The 20,207-nt window shown below is 58.7% G+C and overlaps 1 protein-coding gene across 8 annotated transcripts in view; it reads right to left on the bottom strand.

Moving 5' to 3' along the window:
- Positions 1–20,207, bottom strand: part of MAPK8IP3 (mitogen-activated protein kinase 8 interacting protein 3) — a 64,890-nt gene that overhangs the window by 25,936 nt on the left and 18,747 nt on the right. For 3 of the 8 annotated variants that reach the window (XM_063598207.1, XM_063598206.1, XM_063598210.1), the window contains exons 3-6: positions 13,372–13,442; positions 13,000–13,091; positions 5,107–5,130; positions 2,309–2,453 (exon numbers count right to left, since the gene is read on the bottom strand). In XM_063598207.1, coding sequence (XP_063454277.1) covers positions 2,309–2,453; positions 5,107–5,130; positions 13,000–13,091; positions 13,372–13,442 — 332 coding nt within the window. Of the gene's footprint in view, positions 1–681; positions 2,281–2,308; positions 2,454–5,106; positions 5,131–12,999; positions 13,092–13,371; positions 13,443–20,207 lie in introns of those variants that run through there. The other 5 variants (XM_063598204.1, XM_063598208.1, XM_063598205.1 and 2 more) reach the window with 3 other exon arrangements.

Genomic DNA, 20,207 nt, shown 5'->3' with positions numbered 1-20,207 from the left:
ATCTCAAAATGACACACCTTCCTCTATAGTAGCTATTCTCAGTTGGGCTGACTGCCCCGAGGGGATGCTTGCAAAGTCCAGAGACATTTTTGTGGTCACAAATGAAGGGGGTGCTCCTGGCATTCGTGGGTGGAAGCCAGGGATGCTGCTCCACACCCACCACGTCCCAGCGGCCCAGGGCCACGCATGTCCAGCCCCAAAAGATGAGCAGTGCCGAGGGAGAGCCCTCACACGGGCGCAGCCCGCCTCCCGGAGTGGCTTTGTGGAAATGTCTGAGACGGCCTGTGGCTCTGCAGCTATGCCCAGTTTGAAAGGAAAACCCTTGCTCTTCATGTCACTCCCCATGCTGGAGGAAGTGAGTACCGCTCGTGCAAGAAGTCTGTGCTGACGTTCTCAAAGAACCTGTCTACCCAATGCATCACAGGCACCTGGTGTCTCACCAACTCTGCCACCACCCGGCAGAGAGAAAACAGGGAACCCCATGTGGCCAGGCAGGGTGTAGCTGTGCACATCAGACAAACGCTTCTGGGCCACCTTCCTCCACGGCTGGGTCCCCGGCCTGCTCCTGACCCTCATGGTGGCTGCGGGGAATTCTGCAGTCTGATTGCGCCTCCCCTAGCTCTCCGTCACCCTACAGGGCCACCACTTACCCATGGGACACTCCCCCTGGCCACAACTTACCTAAAGGCAAACCTCTCAACCTCCTAAACATCAACGTGTAGCAGTGACCTCCAAATGCATTGAAAGAACCCAAACTCTTAGCGGTCATTCCTCACCATGAGTAGCCACAACTGTTTGGTTAAAACACTGAAAATACAGTACATAAAAACAAAAACAAAACAAAACAAAAAACAACAAAAAAATTAAGAAATTAGAAAAACTTCAAAACCTAGAGCATAAAATAAAAAGAACTTAAATGTAATAATTTAAAATAAAGAAAAATCAAATAAAACACACCTATGAACGAAAACATAAAACGCTACAATTTATGAAGAGAGAGACGATGTCAGACAACGCAGGAGGTGAAAGGAAAGACATCATGAGAAGAAGAGCGGGCCCAGAGCGGGCGCGAGAGACAGCCCGGAGGCCAGAGAGCGTCAAGCAAGGGCTCCCCCGGGCTGAGGCTGACGTGTCTTCAGATGCCTATGGGCAGGTCCCAGCTCCAGGCCCGGGGAGCATGAGCCAGAGACAGTGAGAGGAGGTGGGCCCAGGTGGCAGGGCTGGGCCCAGAAGGCCCGGGGAGCCCGCAGCCCTGCCACCCTCTCTCCAGCCCTGAGCACAGGGAGGACAGGAGAGCGTTCCAGATGCCATGAGGGAGCTCGCTCCCAGAGCAGCGCAGCAGCAGGTGGGCTGACGGAGCAGGAGCCTGCAGCAGCCCCCACAGGCACGATGGACACTTAGAGGTGGAAGGACAGTCGGCAAAGCGTGCAGCAGGAAGTAAGCTTCTGGAGAAGTCCCAGGCCCCACATCCACCAGCCCAACCCAGCCCACAGGCCCCAAGGGCTCTGCCTCTGTGGACATCCTCCGATGGCCCCTGTGGGAAATCCACCAGACCCGGGGTCACCTCCTCTTCCCAGGAAGGTGGCTGTCCTTACCTGGCACTGAGGCCAGTGAGCTCACAGGCCAAAACTGGCAGCAAGCGACCTGGGGCCCTGAAGGAGTGGCCTGGCTCTGGGCCCCTATGCTCTGAGGTGCACTCACCGGCTGGCTGTGAGAACCTGCTGGGGCCCCCGCACTCTGGCTGTGAGTACCTGCTGGGGCGAGGCTCTGCTTTCTCAAACTCAGGACCCAGGAGGCGTTACCAGGGACAGGCAGGGAGGGGCCCAGAGAAGAGGAGCTTTCTCCTCACCTTTCTGCCAGCGGAGGGCAAACCCCACACTCTAGACACTGACGTTCCTCCGAGAGTAGAGGCGCGGCTCTCAGGGGCAGGATGTGTCTGGCTGGAGCCCGGGTGAGCGTGAGGCTTTATGTGGGGGTGTGGTTTGAGAGAGGATCACTAAGCTCAACCCTGACAGGCACTGTACACCCCTGGCTACAGAGCGGTCTATCCAAGGGCAGGGAGGTCTAGCCTGGACTAGCAGGTGCCGACATGAGGCCGCGTGGAGCAGCCACAGCCACACAGGGCCTGCTGGGCAGCCCGAGCCCCTGACACCCTGGCTGGGTTTCTCCATCCTGCCACACACGAAGGGAGAGGGCGAGTGGCCCAGAGAGCTGTGAAGGGCTGCCTGCAGACAAGGCTCCCACCCCAGTGAACGGGGAACACCAGCAACAGGGAGGAGCCTCTCACTCCACGGCACGGCTACAAAACCTGGTAGCTGGAGCTGGACTGCAGCTGGCCGAGGTCACTCAGGTGCCAGTGGTCCCCCGCAGGCACGAGCTTGCCCCCGATCTGTGCACGTACCGTGCCGTCAGCCAGGGGGAACACGTTCAGGGAGGTGGGGCGCTCCTTCCTGCTGAAATGGGGGGCGAGAGGAGAGGAGGCAATGGTTAGAGGGTGGCTGTGAAGATTTCCCAAGCCCTCCCAGGGCAAGCAGACCTCGAGTGATGGGGCCGCTCCACACCAGCCCGCAGCCTAGCTCGAGCATCTACTCAGTTATGATCCTACGTGGCGTTTCCCCTCCCATGATGCTGCAGTTTCTCATTTTTATTAAGTTCAATTTTATTTTATTTTATTTATTTTTATTTATTTATTTATTTATTTATTTATTTATTTATTTTTATTTTTTTTTTTTTGAGACGGAGTCTCGCTCTGTCGCCCAGGCTGGAGTGCAGTGGCGCGATCTCGGCTCACTGCAAGCTCCACCTCCCGGGTTCACGCCATTCTCCTGCCTCAGCCTCCCACGCCTGGCTAATTTTTTTTTGTATTTTTAGTAGAGACGGGGTTTCACCGTGTTAGCCAGGATGGTCTCGATCTCCTGACCTGACGATCCGCCTGCCTCGGCCTCCCACAGTGCTGGGATTACAGGCGTGAGCCACCGCGCCCGGCCTAAGTTCAATTTTAAACAGACACAAGCCGGGTGTGCTTTAGACACCCCACAGCAGAGCCAGCCACGGGACTTGGCATCACGGTCAGCGCTGCACGGCCACCATGAGCAATGCCTTTTAGGACCATGGTCTTATGTGTGCCCAGCCCTGCCTCCCTGTGGTGTTACTGCCAGCCCTGCCTGTTCCCCTGGCGCCAGCAGAGGGAATCCAGCCTTCCTGCCCCTGTGTCTTGTTCCTTGGCCCCTCCTGCCTATCCTCATTACTCCTGTTCATGAGGCTGCCTCACTGCAAAATATCTGAACACGACACATCCAGAGTAAGGACTGACGCCGTCACATCTGCTGGAGCCGGAGCCTGAGCCTGAGGGGCGTCTTCTCCCTCCCCACGTGTCCTCTCTGCTGTCAGGGAGCCCCGAACCTGAAGAAGGACCCTGGGACAGCCTGGCCTCGGACAGCCTGGCAAGACAGTGGGAGCGCCTGGGAGCTGGAGCTGTCAGGACAGTGCTCAGTGCCCCCTGCTGTGGGCTCAGTCCCTAGGGATGGCCTCCTCTGGGCCGTAAGCAAGAGCAGGGATGGAGCCCAAGGTCTCCCTTTACGTCCTCCTCCGTGGGAGTTTCCAGTCAACAGCCCAGAGGTCCCAGAGGCCAGGCTGGCTCCTCACCTCCTCAGGTCTGGGTGGCAGGCCACGTGGTCAGATGCTGGAGCCCACACTGCTCAGGGCTATTCAGGACAAGAATTAAGAGTCTGCTTGCACCACAGCCTCAGCTGCTTACATCTCAGCCCTGAGACTGTGGGAGGGAAGGGAGCTTCCTCAGGGGTTCAAGGAACCTGCTCTGGCCATGCCTGGAGGATGCAGACGGCGACGGGAACGCAGCGGCCGCCGCTGACCAGGAGCTCCGCTACCTGGGTGGGGAGCTATGAAGAATGACCCTGGGAAGGGGTCTCTTTGTGGGGTGCATACAGCTCTGGGGACTGGCCGCCTGCTCTGTTATGTTCAGGACAACACCGTATCCTGTAGCACGAGGGAACCAGGGCCGGCTGGGACTGGGCTGTGCCATCTTGGCTGCTGGTCCATGGCACTCAAGCTGTTGTGACAACAGCCATGAGGTTCCCTGGCCACCGTGAAGGCAGCCAGCCACCAGGCCCAGGGAGCATGACCCCAGTGGGAGGCTGGGCCTCAACAGCCCTGTCTGCACCAGGGGCCTCCTGGCCCCACTTCCACTGCGCTCCCAACGCTGGTGCGGGGAGCGCCTCTCCTGAGGCCCAGTTCTGACGCCATCAGACACGTCTCAGTCCCTAGACCGAAGCCGATGCGGTCCTGGCTGTCACCAGATGCTACAGGGGACAGCAGGGTCAGAGGGGCCTCTGGTCTCCCAGGAGGCCAAGGGAATGCACGTACGGCTCTCCCACCCACACAGCTCCATGCTGGGCCACGGCTCAGCCAGGCCATCACCTCCGACAGAAATCACCCAGGATCAGGAGCTGCCTTCACTCTTTCCTTTGCTCCTCCCCACCGGCCCCCAGGCCCTGGCCTCAGGCTCGTGAGCGTTTGTCGACTGACCCCATCCTCCCGATTTGTCCTCGCAGCTCCCTCAGGGGATGCAGATGCTCCCTAGTTCAGAGACCACCACCCCCAGGGGTCACGCCACCCTCGGGGGTCACGCTGCCCTTGGGGGTCATGGGTGTGTCACCGGCTCTGACACAGGCTGGTGAGTGAGGGAGCTGGGCTATGAGTCCAGGTCCGACTGATGCAGAGAGGGGCCCTTCCTTGGCCCGTCGCCCCCCGAGTCAGCACCAGCCCCACCTGATGCACACCCCTCCTTAGCAGGAGTCGGCGCCGTGCCTTCGTCTGTGACCAAGGCAGTGCTTGTGGAGCGAGGGCAGAGTGTGGGCGACCTGGACGGCGCTGCCCAGCTGCGTGGCTGTGCAGGGGACCCGGTGGTCGCCACCTTCTCAGCGTCAGTCTCGTGAATGTGGCCAGACGGCCCTTCCGACCTCTCACATCTGCCACAGGAAACACCTCACAGCAGACCAAGCAGCCGTCCTGGGCTGGTAACTGACGCCCTAATGTGCCTGCTGGTCGGCCCCCAGCACCACAGTGGACACACCTCTTGGGTTTTACCTTTTCCTCCACGACTGACGAGGACTGCAGGGCAGCGACAGACACGGCAGCACACGGCAGCGACAGCACAGAGGGCGAGACAAGGAGACAGGCGTTAGAAGGCGTGGGCAGCAGAATGCGCACACGCCACATGGATGGTCAGCATGTGGTGATGGCACAGAGGGCGAGACAAGGAGACAGGTGTTAGAGGGCGTGGGCCACAGCGTGCGCACACGCTCACATGGACGGCCACACAGATGCTCACACGGACGGTCAGCATGTGACGATAAGGAGACAGGTGTTAGAGGGTGTGGGCAGCAGCGTGTGCACACGCTCACACGGACGGTCACACGCTTACACGGACGGTCACAGACGGTTGCACGCTTACACGGATGCTCACAAGGACGCTTACACGGTTATGGATGATCACACGGATGCTCACACGCTCACACGGTTATGCGGACGCTCACACACTCACACGAACGGTCACACAGATGCTCACACAGATGGTCACACGGAAGCTCACACGGACGGTCACACACTCACACGAACGGTCACACAGATGCTCACACGGACGGTCACACGGAAGCTCACACGGAGGGTCACACGGAAGCTCACACGGACGGTCACACGCTCACACAGACGGTCACAGGGATGCTCACATGGACGGTCACACGCTCACACGGATGGTCACACGGATGCTCACACGGACGGTCACACGCTCACACGGACGGTCACACGGATGCTCACACGGACGGTCACACGCTCACACGGACGGTCACACTCACACGGACGGTCACACGCTCACACGGACGGTCACACTCACACGGATGGTCACACACTCACACGAACGGTCACACAGATGCTCACACGGACGGTCACACGGAAGCTCACACAGACGGTCACACGGAAGCTCACACGGACGGTCACAGGGATGCTCACACGGACGGTCACACGCTCACACGGACGGTCACACGGATGCTCACACGGGCGGTCACACTCTCACGGACGGTCACACGGATGCTCACACGGACGGTCACACTCACATGGAGGATCACAGGGATGCTCACACGGACGGTCACACGGATGCTCACAGGGATGGTCACACTCTCACACGGACGGTCACACAGATGCTCACACGGACGGTCACATGGATGCTCACACGGACGGTCACACGGATGCTCACGAATGGTCACACGGATGCTCACATGGACGGTCACACAGATGCTCCACGGACGGTCATACGGATGCTCACACGGGCAGTCACGCTCTCACATGGACGGTCACAAGGATGGTCACACAGATGCTCACACGGACGGTCACACGGATGCTCACACGGGCGGTCACACTCTCACGGACGGTCACACGGATGCTCACACGGACGGTCACACTCTCACATGGAGGATCACAGGGATGCTCACACGGACGGTCACACGGATGCTCACAGGGATGGTCACACTCTCACACGGACGGTCACACAGATGCTCACACGGACGGTCACATGGATGCTCACACGGACGGTCACACGGATGCTCACGAATGGTCACACGGATGCTCACATGGACGGTCACACAGATGCTCCACGGACGGTCATACGGATGCTCACACGGGCAGTCACGCTCTCACATGGACGGTCACAAGGATGGTCACACAGATGCTCACACGGACGGTCACACGGATGCTCACACGGACGGTCACACTCTCACACGGAGGGTCACACGGATGGTCACACAGATGCTCACACAGACGGTCACACGGATGCTCACACAGGCACACGGATGCTCACATGGACGGTCACACTCTCACATGGACGGTCACACGGATGCTCACACGGACAGGCACACGGATGCTCACATGGACAGGCATACGGATGCTCACATGGGCGGTCACACTCACATGGACAGTCACACGGATGCTCACACGGATGGTCACACGGATGCTCACACGGATGGTCACATGGACGCTCACATGGACGGTCACACTCTCACATGGACGCTCACACGGACGGTCACACGGATGGTCACACGGATGCTCACATGGACGGTCACACTCTCACACGGACGCTCACACGGACGGTCACACGGATGCTCACACGGATGGTCACACGGACGCTCACATGGACGGTCACACGGATGCTCACACGGACGCTCACACGGACGCTCACACGGACGGCCACACTCTCACATGGACGGTCACACGTTCACACGAACGCTCACGTGGATGTTCACATGGACGCTCACTCACATGGACAATCACAAGGACACTCACACGGAAACACGGACAGTCACATGGACCGTCGCACACTCACACAGACAGTCACATGCTCACATGGATGCTCACATGGATGCTCACACGGATGGTCACATGGACGCTCACACAGACGGCCAGCATGTGGTGATGTGAGACACGCAGGGCGGCCGTACCCCGATGAGACAGAAGCCACACACAGGCACCCAAGAGGGACAGACATGCGACACACGAGCCCTCTTGGCTTTGACAAGAGGCCCTGGAACGGGGCTGTGTGGCAGTTCAGCCAGTGCCACGTGTCCCCAGTGCCGTGCACTGCGCGAATGTCTCAAGACAGCGCCTGGCACGTGTGTACACATGGCATGCGGTGACGGCACACATGCGGCCGCACAGACACACACACACTCTGCAGCAGTGGCCCGAGAACACTGCCTGGCGTTTGCACTCACACCGACTGCATTCCAGACACACACTCACTAAGCCACGCCAGGCGTGAAGGAAAATGTCCATCTGGGTCAGGAGGGAGGGCGCCCAGCGCTGAGGATGGACGGCGCCCTCATGGTGAATCAAGGGATTTTGGCTGAGCAGATGGGACTGACTCAAATATGTGTCCCCCAAGGGACCAAAGGTTGTGGCAGGACAGAATCCACACCAGAGAAGAGAGAGCAGGTGTCCAGCAGGGACGGGCTCCTTCCAGCTCAACTGCCCAGCAACAGCATACATCACCAAGGCCTGTCCCAGCACCCCTGACCCCACAAAGGCAAGCACTCGGGACAGGGGAGGGGGCCATGCCTTCCTCCTTTAGCCGGCTCATGCCTTCAGAGGCACAAGGCTGTGGCTGCCGTCCACGCCTGCAGGCAGGTGGCAGACAGCACGTGAGCCCCACCCTCTCCTTCCCGGCCAGGGTCTCGGCCTGGGGAGGCAGGGGACACACGAGCCCGGAGGTGGCTCTTAATGCCACCACTGCAACAGCAGGCGTGACCGATTCCGTGAGCTGGTGATGCAGCTCAGTACCACCGCTGGCCAGGGAGGGAGGCAGGGGTAGCCCAGCCATAGCCCTGCTCCTCTGTCGCCCCCATGGAGCATGCTCCTGTCAGGGCCACGGCATGCTCAGGGAGACGGGGCCGCCAGTCCCAGCGCCTTCTTCCCGCAGGGCCAACATCTTCTCACATGCTGTGGAGATCTGGCAAGGAGGCCCAGGGGCCAGAGTGATATAGCTGCTCAGACCCCACTGCAGGGTGCCTTCTGGCTGGATCCAGTCATGGCAACCAAGGCTTTGGCGTAAACCTGGATAAGAGACCCCTCCCTCTCCTACAGAGGTGCAGGGGTCCTGTTTCACAAATGGAGGCTTCCTGGGGTCCGTGGCTGGGGAAGGCCCCTACCACAAAGCCACTGCTGCTGGCGTTGCTCCCACGGCCGGTGCCAAAGGTCCTGTGTGCTCAGAAGAAGTGAATGGCTGGGGCCAGGTCAGGCAGAAGGACCTGGTTGTGGCAGCGCTGACAAGAGAGCACCCCAGATCCATCCCTTACAAAATGATCGAGGGGCTTCTTCCAGAGGGCACCGTCTGGTTCCCTGAGGGGAGTGCAGCAGCCCTGACATAGCCTTCAGGAGCCGTGGCAGAGCTGCAGAGGGGACCCCAGCAGTGGGGCCCTGACAAGGACGAGGTGCACCACCATGGGGCTTCCCACTGAACTCTCAGCGCCAGGACGAGCCGAGGGACAGGCGCAGCGCCCAGCCCAGACTCAGCTCAGGTCCCTGGGTCCCGCGGGGACACCTCGACAGCAGGTTCCTGGGCCACCTTCTGCCCCACACCATGAGAGAAACATGCAGGACGAAGTACTCCTTGCCCCGCAGCCACGCGCCTCTTCCAGGTAGGCCTGGCCTGGCCCATGACGACGGCAGCGTCAGGCGGCTCTGGAGCTGGGGCAGCCTCTGCTCTTGGCTGAGCTCACATGGCCCTGGGGCTCTCAGGACCTCTCGGGTGTTGTCTGTGGGCCTGGGGTGGGGATCACTGCAACTCAGAACCTGGGCTCTCGGCCGGCGTCCTGAGTTCACACGTCACACCTCTGGGATCTGGGATGAGCTGGGCACACTGTTGCTGGGCTCCTCCTGCCCAGGCGCCCTCCGACACAGCCTCAGAGGCACTCCTGTCTGAGGCTGCGCTGGGAGGGAGGCAGCTGAAGGTTCTGGAACGCTGCAGCTCCCAGGGGATGGCCAAACTGCCTGCCTCTGCCCCCAGCTCCCCTGAAAAACAACACAAAGATCCCGGGTCCAGGTTCGATTTTAATTCCAGTTAGCTTGGAATCCTCTTCCAACTGCCGAGAGCCAGAGGTGAGGATGTCCCAGCGTGCATGCCACGAGACGGGAGCTGCGAATGAGAATCTCCCACTTTGGGATCTGATGGAAACACCTGCAAGGCTTTCACAGCTTGCCAAGCTGGCATCCACACGCCCCGGCGTAGTTCTCATGGTGCTCCAGGTGGGCGGATGGCTGGCGCTGCCCGTTCTCGGGGCAAGCTGGCATCCACACGCCCTGGCGTAGTTCTCATGGTGCTCCAGGTGGGCGGATGGCTGGCACTGCCCGTTCTCGGGGCAAGCTGACATCCACATGCCCTGGCGTAGTTCTCATGGTGCTCTGGGTGGGCAGATGGCCGGCGCCGCCCGTTCTCAGGGCAAGAGCTTATCACAGGACAGCTGCAGGTCCCTGCTCCAGCTGAGAGCAGCGAGACTGCCTGAGGACCTGCTGCTGCAGGCTCCACGGCACGCCCCTGGCCAGCTGGGCCTTCGCGCACACCGTGCATTTGCTCTCACGTCCAGAGACTCGGAAGCAGAGTCTGACAGCTTCTTCTGTATCATCCAGAACGTGACCCATGAAGCCCAGAGCTGGACGTTCTGACCCTTCTCGTTTGCAGGTGTAACCCCCAGAACAGGCAGGCATGAAGCAGCTTTTGCAGCTGGCCAGGCCTTGATGGGGTGTGAGGAAGGCTTTTGCCATCGCAGCCCTGGCTGTGGGAGGCTTGGGGGCAGAAACAGGCTTCCCCCCTTCCAGTTGCCCCAGCTCTGTGGGACGGGAGCTTCTGACTTCAGGCCCTTCCTCCCCGCTGCTGGAGACTCAGAACAAGAGTGCCAACCTCCCCAGCCCAGGTCGCATCTCTGGTCTCCCATGGCCGGTCTCCTGGAGCTGCAATACCCTGGCAAGATCTCTGATGCTCTGCTCCCTGGGGCCTGCAGCCCGGCTTTCTCCTGACTCAAAGGGCACAGAAAACGGAGAGGAACCCATTCTGGGCAGGCTCCCCCCACTCTCCGAGGAAAACCAGCACCGAGCCCTGGAAACCCACCGGTACCCCCACCCTGTGGAAGGAATAAGACTCAGTGCAGGGCTGGCCAAGGCTCCTGGGCTCATCCACACAGTATTTGAGGCAGTATGTTCTAGAAAGTCCCTCAAACACTAAACCATTGCCCCTAGGGGAAAAATATGTACACATGCAGGTACGCGTATAAGATTGTGATCTCAAATCCTCAAAGCAATGCATTCCGGTCAGTTCTACTTCCTTTATTTTACAAAAACGAAAAGGAGGTTGGAAATATAGGGTGGCTGGCCACCCTACTAACAGGAAATCCTCAAAGCAATGCATCCTGGCCAGTTCTATTTCCTTTATTTTAAAGGAAGTTGGAAATATAGGTTGACTAGCCACCCCACTAACAGGTGCCACAGCTGGGCTTGGAACCCCTGGAAATGACTCTAGAACTGGCCTCATGCGTGACACATGACACTGCCTGGCCCTCCTGTCTCCTCTCTGGGCATCTGGGTAGGAGGTGAACAGGAGGGCAGAGCATCGCCTTGTCCCACCTCTGTGGGGAGCCAGCACAGGGACTCCCGTTTCTCCCTAATGTGTGCCTGTCTGCAAAGGACTGTTAAGTGCTCTGAGTACTGATTCCCTTTCTTTCTTTTTTGAGACAGGCTCTCACTCTACCACCCAGGCTGGAGTGCAGTGCGCAATCTTGGCTCGCTGCTACCTCCGCCCCTGAGGTTCAGGCGATTCTCCTGCCTCAGCCTCCAGAGTAGCTGGGACCACAGGCATGCACCATCACACTGGCTAATTTTGTTATTTTTATTATTTATTATTTATTTATGTATTTATTTTTGAGATGGACTCTCTGTCGCCCAGGCTGGAGTGCTGTGGCGTGATCTCAGCTCACTGCAGTCTCCGCCTCCCACGCTCAAGCAATTCTCCTGCCTCAGCCTCTCTAGTAGCTGGGACTACAGGCATGTGCCACCACACCCAGCTAATTTTTGTATTTTTAGTAGAGACGGGGTTCCACCATGTTGGCCAGGCAGGTCTCAAACTCCTGACCTCAAGTGATCTGCCAGCCTCAGCCTTCCAAAGTGCCGGGATTACAGGTGTGAGCCACTGCGCCTACCCTTTTTTTTTTTTTTTTTGACAGAGTCTCACTCTGTCGCCCAGGCTGGAGTGCAGTGGTGCGATCTTGGCTCACTGCAACCTCTGCCTCCCAGGTTCAAGTGATTCTCCTGCCTCAGCCTCCAGAATAGCTGGAACTACAGGCGCCCGCCACCACGCCCAGCTAATTTTTTATATTTTTAGTAGAGACGGGGTTTCAACATGTTAGCCAGGATGGTCTCGATCTCCTGACCTCATGATCCGCCCTCCTTGCCCTCCCAAAGTGCTGGGATTACAGGAGTGTTTCGTAGAGACGGGGTTTCACCATGTTAGCCAGGATGGTCTTGATCTCCTGATCTCGTGATCTGCCCACCTCGGCCTCCCAAAGTGCTGGAATGACAGGCGTGAGCCACTGAGCCCGGCCTAATTTTTGTATTTTTAATAGAGATGGGGTTTCACCACATTGGCCAGGCTAGTCTCGAGCTCCTGACCTCAAGTGATCCACCCACCTCGGCCTCCCAAAGTGCTGGGATTATAGGCGTGAGCCACCATACCAGCCTCTTTTTTGTTGTTTATTCTTTGACCTCACATGAGCAGATGATTTTCTTTTTTTATTTTTTTAGAGACAGGGCTCACTCTGCTGCCCAGGTGGGAGTGCAGGGGCGTGACTGTAGATCACTGCAGCCTCCAGCCCCTGGGCTCAAGCTATCCTCCTCTCTCAGCCTCCTGAGTAGCTGGGACTACAGGTAGTTATTTGAAGCAGTATGTCCTAGAAGTGCCACCTCATGCTTAGCTAATTTTTAAACAATTTTTTTTTCTTTTTTTTTGTAGAGACAAGATCTTGCTGGTTGCCCAAGCTGAGCGCGAACTCGTGGGCTCAAGTAATCCTCCTGCCTTGGCCTCCCAAAGTTCTAGGATTACAGGCATAAGTCACTGTGCCCGGCTGAGGTCACAGATATATTTTAGCGAGTAGATACATTTGCAAACACAGAATCTGTGGATAGTAAGGGTTAAATATGCGCAAGCTGCCCGGGGCCTCCCTGACTGAACTGTGGACCAAGCAGAAGGGACACAGGGGCTCGACACATGTCCGTTGCCCAGGGCCGCCCCCCCACATCCCTGCTCAGCCATGCTCCAACCAGCTCCCTCTTCCTGGGTCTCCAGAGTGTTCCCTGTCGTCCTGAGCCCAGAGCGCGGGCCATAACAAGCACTACGACCCTGGCCCGCGCCGCGCCCCGCGTACCTCCACCCCGCCGCGCCCCGCGTACCTCCGCCCCGGCAGGCTGCTCTCGGTCTGGCTGTTTCCTCCGACCTGCTGCATCTTGGACCTCTCAATGTGCTCCACGTAGGTCTGTATCATCTGCGAGGAGGGAAACGCCTGCATTAGCGCTGCCGTGAGGGGCTGTCTCCGTCCCCTCTCTAACCTGTGAGGCTTTTCCGGCTGCCCTGTGCAGGCAGAAATCAAGACAGCGTCCTGGAGGGGAATCTAACCAGCCTGGGGCTGTCAGCCTTCAAGCCTGGCAGCAAATGCTAGAAAAGGGACATGCTAGGGAAGAAAACCACGGTCCGCAAGAGTCGCAGGCGTCAGGCCGCGGCCCTGTCTCCAACCCTCGTCTCCGCGCTTGCCTCTGGGCGCCCACCTCTGTGTGCCGCTGGTGCAGGGCATTGTACTCCTTCTTCATCTCCGACTCCCGCTCCTCCAACCGGGAAACTGGAAAACACAATCACTGTCTGAGCCGCACAAGACGCTTCTCCATGGCCCTGAACTCTTGGGTTGTAACCGCAGAGGGAGGGGGTTCCAGGACAAGGCTGGGACTCTGGGTCCTGGGGCAACCAGCAGCAGCCCGGCAAGTGCAAGGCCGTCTGGGGGGCTGCTGTGTGCGTTGTGCGATGGGAGAACACTCAGCTCTGTGAAGGCCGTCTGGGGGGCTGCTGTGTGTGCTGTGCCATGGGAGAACACTCAGCTCTGTGAAGGCCGTCTGGGGGGCTGCTGTGTGTGCTGTGCCATGGGAGAACACTCAGCTCTGTGAAGGCCGTCTGGGGGGCTGCTGTGTGTGCCCTGTGCCATGGGAGAACACTCAGCTCTGTGAAGGCCGTCTGGGGGGCTGCTGTGTGTGCTGTGCCATGGGAGAACACTCAGCTCTGTGAAGGCCGTCTGGGGGGCTGCTGTGTGTGCCCTGTGCCATGGGAGAACACTCAGCTCTGTGAAGGCCGTCTAGGGGGCTGCTGTGTGTGCCCTGTGCCATGGGAGAACACTCAGCTCTGTGAAGGCCGTCTGGGGGGCTGCTGTGTGCTGTGCCATGGGAGAACACTCAGCTCTGTGAAGGCCGTCTGGGGGGCTGCTGTGTGTGCTGTGCCATGGGAGAACACTCAGCTCTGTGAAGGCCGTCTGGGGGGCTGCTGTGTGTGCCCTGTGCCATGGGAGAACACTCAGCTCTGTGAAGGCCGTCTGGGGGGCTGCTGTGTGCTGTGCCATGGGAGAACACTCAGCTCTGTGAAGGCCGTCTGGGGGGCTGCTGTGTGTGCTGTGCCATGGGAGAACACTCAGCTCTGTGAAGGCCGTCTGGGGGGCTGCTGTGTGTGCCCTGTGCCATGGGAGAACACTCAGCTCTGTGAAGGCCGTCTAGGGGGCTGCTGTGTGTGCCCTGTGCCATGGGAGAACACTCAGCTCTGTGAAGGCCGTCTGGGGGGCTGCTGTGTGCTGTGCCATGGGAGAACACTCAGCTCTGTGAAGGCCGTCTGGGGGGCTGCTGTGTGTGCTGTGCCATGGGAGAACACTCAGCTCTGTGAAGGCCGTCTGGGGGGCTGCTGTGTGCCCTGTGCCATGGGAGAACACTCAGCTCTGTGAAGGCCGTCTGGGGGGCTGCTGTGTGCTGTGCCATGGGAGAACACTCAGCTCTGTGAAGGCCGTCTGGGGGGCTGCTGTGTGTGCTGTGCCATGGGAGAACACTCAGCTCTGTGAAGGCCGTCTGGGGGGCTGCAGTGTGTGCTGTGCCATGGGGGAACACTCAGCTCTGTGAAGGCCATCTGGGGGGCTGCTGTGTGTGCTGTGCGATGGGAGAACACTCAGCTCTGTGAAGGCCGTCTGGGGGGCTGCTGTGTGTGCTGTGCCATGGGAGAACACTCAGCTCTGTGAAGGCCGTCTGGGGGGCTGCTGTGTGTGCTGTGCCATGGGAGAACACTCAGCTCTGTGAAGGCCGTCTGGGGGGCTGCTGTGTGTGCCCTGTGCCATGGGAGAACACTCAGCTCTGTGAAGGCCGTCTGGGGGGCTGCTGTGTGCTGTGCCATGGGAGAACACTCAGCTCTGTGAAGGCCGTCTGGGGGGCTGCTGTGTGTGCTGTGCGATGGGAGAACACTCAGCTCTGTGAAGGCCGTCTGGGGGGCTGCTGTGTGTGCTGTGCCATGGGAGAACACTCAGCTCTGTGAAGGCCGTCTGGGGGGCTGCTGTGTGTGCTGTGCCATGGGAGAACACTCAGCTCTGTGAAGGCCGTCTGGGGGGCTGCTGTGTGTGCTGTGCCATGGGAGAACACTCAGCTCTGTGAAGGCCGTCTGGGGGGCTGCTGTGTGCGCCCTGTGCCATGGGAGAACACTCAGCTCTGTGAAGGCCGTCTGGGGGGCTGCTGTGTGTGCTGTGCCATGGGAGAACACTCAGCTCTGTGAAGGCCGTCTGGGGGGCTGCTGTGTGCGCCCTGTGCCATGGGAGAACACTCAGCTCTGTGAAGGCCGTCTGGGGGGCTGCTGTGTGCGCCCTGTGCCATGGGAGAACACTCAGCTCTGTGAAGGCCGTCTGGGGGGCTGCTGTGTGCGCCCTGTGCCATGGGAGAACACTCAGCTCTGTGAAGGCCGTCTGGGGGGCTGCTGTGTGTGCCCTGTGCCATGGGAGAACACTCAGCTCTGTGAAGGCCGTCTGGGGGGCTGCTGTGTGTGCCCTGTGCCATGGGAGAACACTCAGCTCTGTGAAGGCCGTCTGGGGGGCTGCTGTGTGTGCCCTGTGCCATGGGAGAACACTCAGCTCTGTGAAGGCCGTCTGGGGGGCTGCTGTGTGTGCCCTGTGCCATGGGAGAACACTCAGCTCTGTGAAGGCCGTCTGGGGGGCTGCTGTGTGTGCCCTGTGCCATGGGAGAACACTCAGCTCTGTGAAGGCCGTCTGGGGGGCTGCTGTGTGTGCCCTGTGCCATGGGAGAACACTCAGCTCTGTGAAGGCCGTCTGGGGGGCTGCTGTGTGCTGTGCCATGGGAGAACACTCAGCTCTGTGAAGGCCGTCTGGGGGGCTGCTGTGTGCTGTGCCATGGGAGAACACTCAGCTCTGTGAAGGCCGTCTGGGGGGCTGCTGTGTGTGCTGTGCCATGGGAGAACACTCAGCTCTGTGAAGGCCGTCTGGGGGGCTGCTGTGTGCTGTGCCATGGGAGAACACTCAGCTCTGTGAAGGCCGTCTGGGGGGCTACTGTGTGTGCTGTGCCATGGGAGAACACTCAGCTCTGTGAAGGCCGTCTGGGGGGCTGCTGTGTGTGCCCTGTGCCATGGGAGAACACTCAGCTCTGTGAAGGCCGTCTGGGGGGCTGCTGTGTGTGCCCTGTGCCATGGGAGAACACTCAGCTCTGTGAAGGCCGTCTGGGGGGCTGCTGTGTGTGCTGTGCCATGGGAGAACACTCAGCTCTGTGAAGGCCGTCTGGGGGGCTGCTGTGTGTGCCCTGTGCCATGGGAGAACACTCAGCTCTGTGAAGGCCGTCTGGGGGGCTGCTGTGTGCTGTGCCATGGGAGAACACTCAGCTCTGTGAAGGCCGTCTGGGGGGCTACTGTGTGTGCTGTGCCATGGGAGAACACTCAGCTCTGTGAAGGCCGTCTGGGGGGCTGCTGTGTGTGCCCTGTGCCATGGGAGAACACTCAGCTCTGTGAAGGCCGTCTGGGGGGCTGCTGTGTGTGCCCTGTGCCATGGGAGAACACTCAGCTCTGTGAAGGCCGTCTGGGGGGCTGCTGTGTGTGCTGTGCCATGGGAGAACACTCAGCTCTGTGAAGGCCGTCTGGGGGGCTGCTGTGTGTGCCCTGTGCCATGGGAGAACACTCAGCTCTGTGAAGGCCGTCTGGGGGGCTGCTGTGTGTGCCCTGTGCCATGGGAGAACACTCAGCTCTGTGAAGGCCGTCTGGGGGGCTGCTGTGTGTGCTGTGCCATGGGAGAACACTCAGCTCTGTGAAGGCCGTCTGGGGGGCTGCTGTGTGTGCCCTGTGCCATGGGAGAACACTCAGCTCTGTGAAGGCCGTCTGGGGGGCTGCTGTGTGTGCCATGGGAGAACACTCAGCTCTGTTGGGAGTTAAATATGGGGGTGGGGAAACCCACAGGCGCTCTCTGTGCTAAAGTCAGCCACAAGCTTCTGAGATGCAGGCAAAACCCAGGCACGCCAGGCACAGGCAATAGGTGCACAAGAAGCTTGCGGGAGGAGGCGGGATTCAAAGTGAGTAACCTCCTGGACACGTCAAAGGGTCGTGTCTGGCAGAACAAGCAGCGAGGTCCCTCACACACGCCGAGGGCTGGGGAGGCCAATCACGACTATGTGCCTTCTGGGCTGACGGTCATGTCTCCCTTAAACGGGAGGCCCCCCGTGACACCAACATGGGCCCCTCTGGCCCCAGACGTGATCTGCCCAAGCGACACAGAAGCAGCATGACAGGCCGACGGGCAGCCGCAGGCAGGGGACCCCACTCTATGTCCCGCCAATGGTGCATGCGTGCCCCCGGCCTGATGGCCGCCTCCACAGCTGTGTTCAAACCTCAGCTCTGTCCTGCAGCCCACCAATGGGGAGGGCTGACGCGGCGAGGTGAGAGACAGCCCCAGGGAGCTCGTGGCCGGGACTCAGCTGGTAAGGTGCTCCACCAGCTTGTGCCCTGTCCTTGGCGTGGTGCCCCCCCATCCTCCCCAGCTTTCTGGTGTCTGTTTAGAAATGACTCCACAGATTATGTGGCTCAACATCTCACTTTGGCCATCCTGCTCTGTGACCTGGGGGGTAACTGGCCCGGCACATCCTTGGAGGCCGCGGCGGCCTACGCTGGGCTCTCGCATCTCTACCAGGCACCCAGGGAAGCTGCATTGCCGGCGCGGGGATCTCACCCCGAGGAGCAGCATAGGCGTCAGTGCCAGCAGGCAGTCTGGTCTTCCCTAAGGAGCCTGAGGTGCTTACAGACATCACACCTGACACGCGTGACTCAGACACAGCACCTCACACGCACGACTTAGACACAGCACCAAACACGCATAACTTACAGACGCCACACCTGACACATGATGTACAGACACCACGCACAAGACTTACAGACATGACACGTGACACATGTGACTCACAGACACTGCATGCAGCAAATGTGACTAACACACATGGTAAATAACACACGGCTCACAGACGCTGCACACAGCACACGACTCACACAGACGCCGCACACAGCACACAACACACAGACACTGCATACAGCACACGAGTTATAGACACTGCACGCTGCACACATGTAACTGGCTGCTGGAGGAGGGAGCCAACCAGCCATCCCAGGCTTGTGCTGACCCCGGCAACGGCTGTGGCCCCGGGACAGGCTACCTGTCTGTGTGAGGTCAGAGCCCCACAGCCTCTCTGTGAGCTCCCGCTGGGGCAGAGTACAGCCACCACCTGGAGGGAGCCCGGGGCCTGCTCTCTGCACTCATCTGGCCCCAACTCCTGGTGCTGGCCCAGTGAACAGCCTCAGCCTGTAATTTGATTTTTTTTGAGACAGGGTCTCACTCTGTCACCCAGGCTGGGGTGCAGTGGCATGATCAAGGCTTACTGCAGCCTCTCCCTCCTGGGTTTGAGCAATCCTCTACCTCAGCCTCCCGAGTAGCTGGGCCCACAAGTCTGTGAGCCACCGTGCCTGGCTAATTTTTGTATTTTTTGTAGAGATGGGGTTTCACCAGGTTGCCCAGGCTGGTCTTGAACTCTTGAGCTCAAGGGATCCTCACCCCTCAGCCTCCCAAAGTGTGGAAGTTATGGGTGTGAGCCACTGTTCCCAGCCTTGCCTGTAATTTGAGCTTATGTTTTTCTCCTTCTAAGAAGAGAGCTGAGAATGTTTCACACATGAAATGTACTGAAAGCCGAGGGACCAGGAGAGACTCTGTAATTATGGAAAGGCATTACCTAGGTATGCTCAGCACGGGTCTTAGGTTTGCTTTGCGTTGTGAATGGCAGCGTGTTTCCATGTGTGTGGAAGCTGCCACCGTGGTCACCCTCTGGCCCCCAGACTCGTCAGCAGGTCATTGTCAGCACAGCAGCCTTTTGGCCTTGGCTGGGGATAGGAGTAAGTCTAACATATCAAAACAGTTTCTTTCCCAAGTTTGATCTTAACTTTTTAGAGATGAAGGAACCTGCTGTTGAGGTAGCTAGGGAAACCGCAGCCGATTGGTTTCAATCATTAAAACATCTGGGGCCAGGCGCGGTGGCTCGCACCTGTAATCCCAGCACTTTGGGAGGATCATGAGTTCAGAAGATCGAGACCATCCTGGCTAACACAGTGAAACCCCATCTCTACTAAAAATACAAAAAATTAGCCAGGTGTGGTGGCGGGCACCTGTAGTCCCAGCTACTTGGGACGCTGAGGCAGGAGAATCACTTGAACCCGGGAGGCAGAGGTTGCAGTGAGCTGAGATTGCACCATTGCACTCCAGCCTGGGCAAAAACAGCAAAACTCTGTCTCCAAACAAAACAAAACATCTAATTACAGAAAAGGCAAATTACACAGGAAATCATCACTTCTTCTTTTTTAAATTTTTTCTTTTTTTTTTTGAGATGGAGTCTCACTCTGTTGCCCAGGCTAGAGTGCAGTGGCACGATCTTGGCTCACTGCAACCTCCGCCTCTTGGGTTCAAGCGATCTTCCTGCCTCAGTCGCCCGAGTAGCTGGGACTACAGGCGCTCGCCACCATGCCCGGGTAATTTTTGTATTTTTATAGAGATGGGGTTTCGCCATGTTGGCCAGGCTGGTTTTAAACTCCTAAGCTCAGGTGATCCACCCGCCTTGGCCTCCCAAAGTGCTGGGATTACAGGTGTGAGCCACCATGTCCGGCCTTTTTTTTTTTTTTCAAGAGATGAGGTCTCTCTGTGCCCACACGGCAGTCTCAACCTCAGCCCAGCTGAGACCACAGGCGCATGACATCACGCCTGGCCTAAAACATTGACAGTAGAGTTTAAGCAAAGACTTTTAGAGGTAAGTAAACCAACTGTTCTTATTATAATAATAATAATAATAATAATAATAATAAACCCCTTTTGCCACTTCGCCTTGCAGGGGACAGACACCCTGATCAGCTGTGCCCCCCACCTAGGCGCTGTCACTTCAGTGGGGCTACACCAGTGGGCCCATCCTCCTGCCTGAGAAGGAGCCATCACTCCTCAGCAGTGTGAAGAGGTGGGGACCCCAGGGGCTGCAGGAGCTCTGTTCAAAAGGTTCAGGAAGGACCTTCAGGA

Source organism: Pan paniscus, chromosome 18 (genome assembly GCF_029289425.2).
Source record: "Pan paniscus chromosome 18, NHGRI_mPanPan1-v2.0_pri, whole genome shotgun sequence".
NCBI lineage: Eukaryota > Metazoa > Chordata > Mammalia > Primates > Hominidae > Pan > Pan paniscus.
Note: the sequence above shows the minus strand (reverse complement) of the source record. Positions and strands in the feature narration are given on the sequence as shown.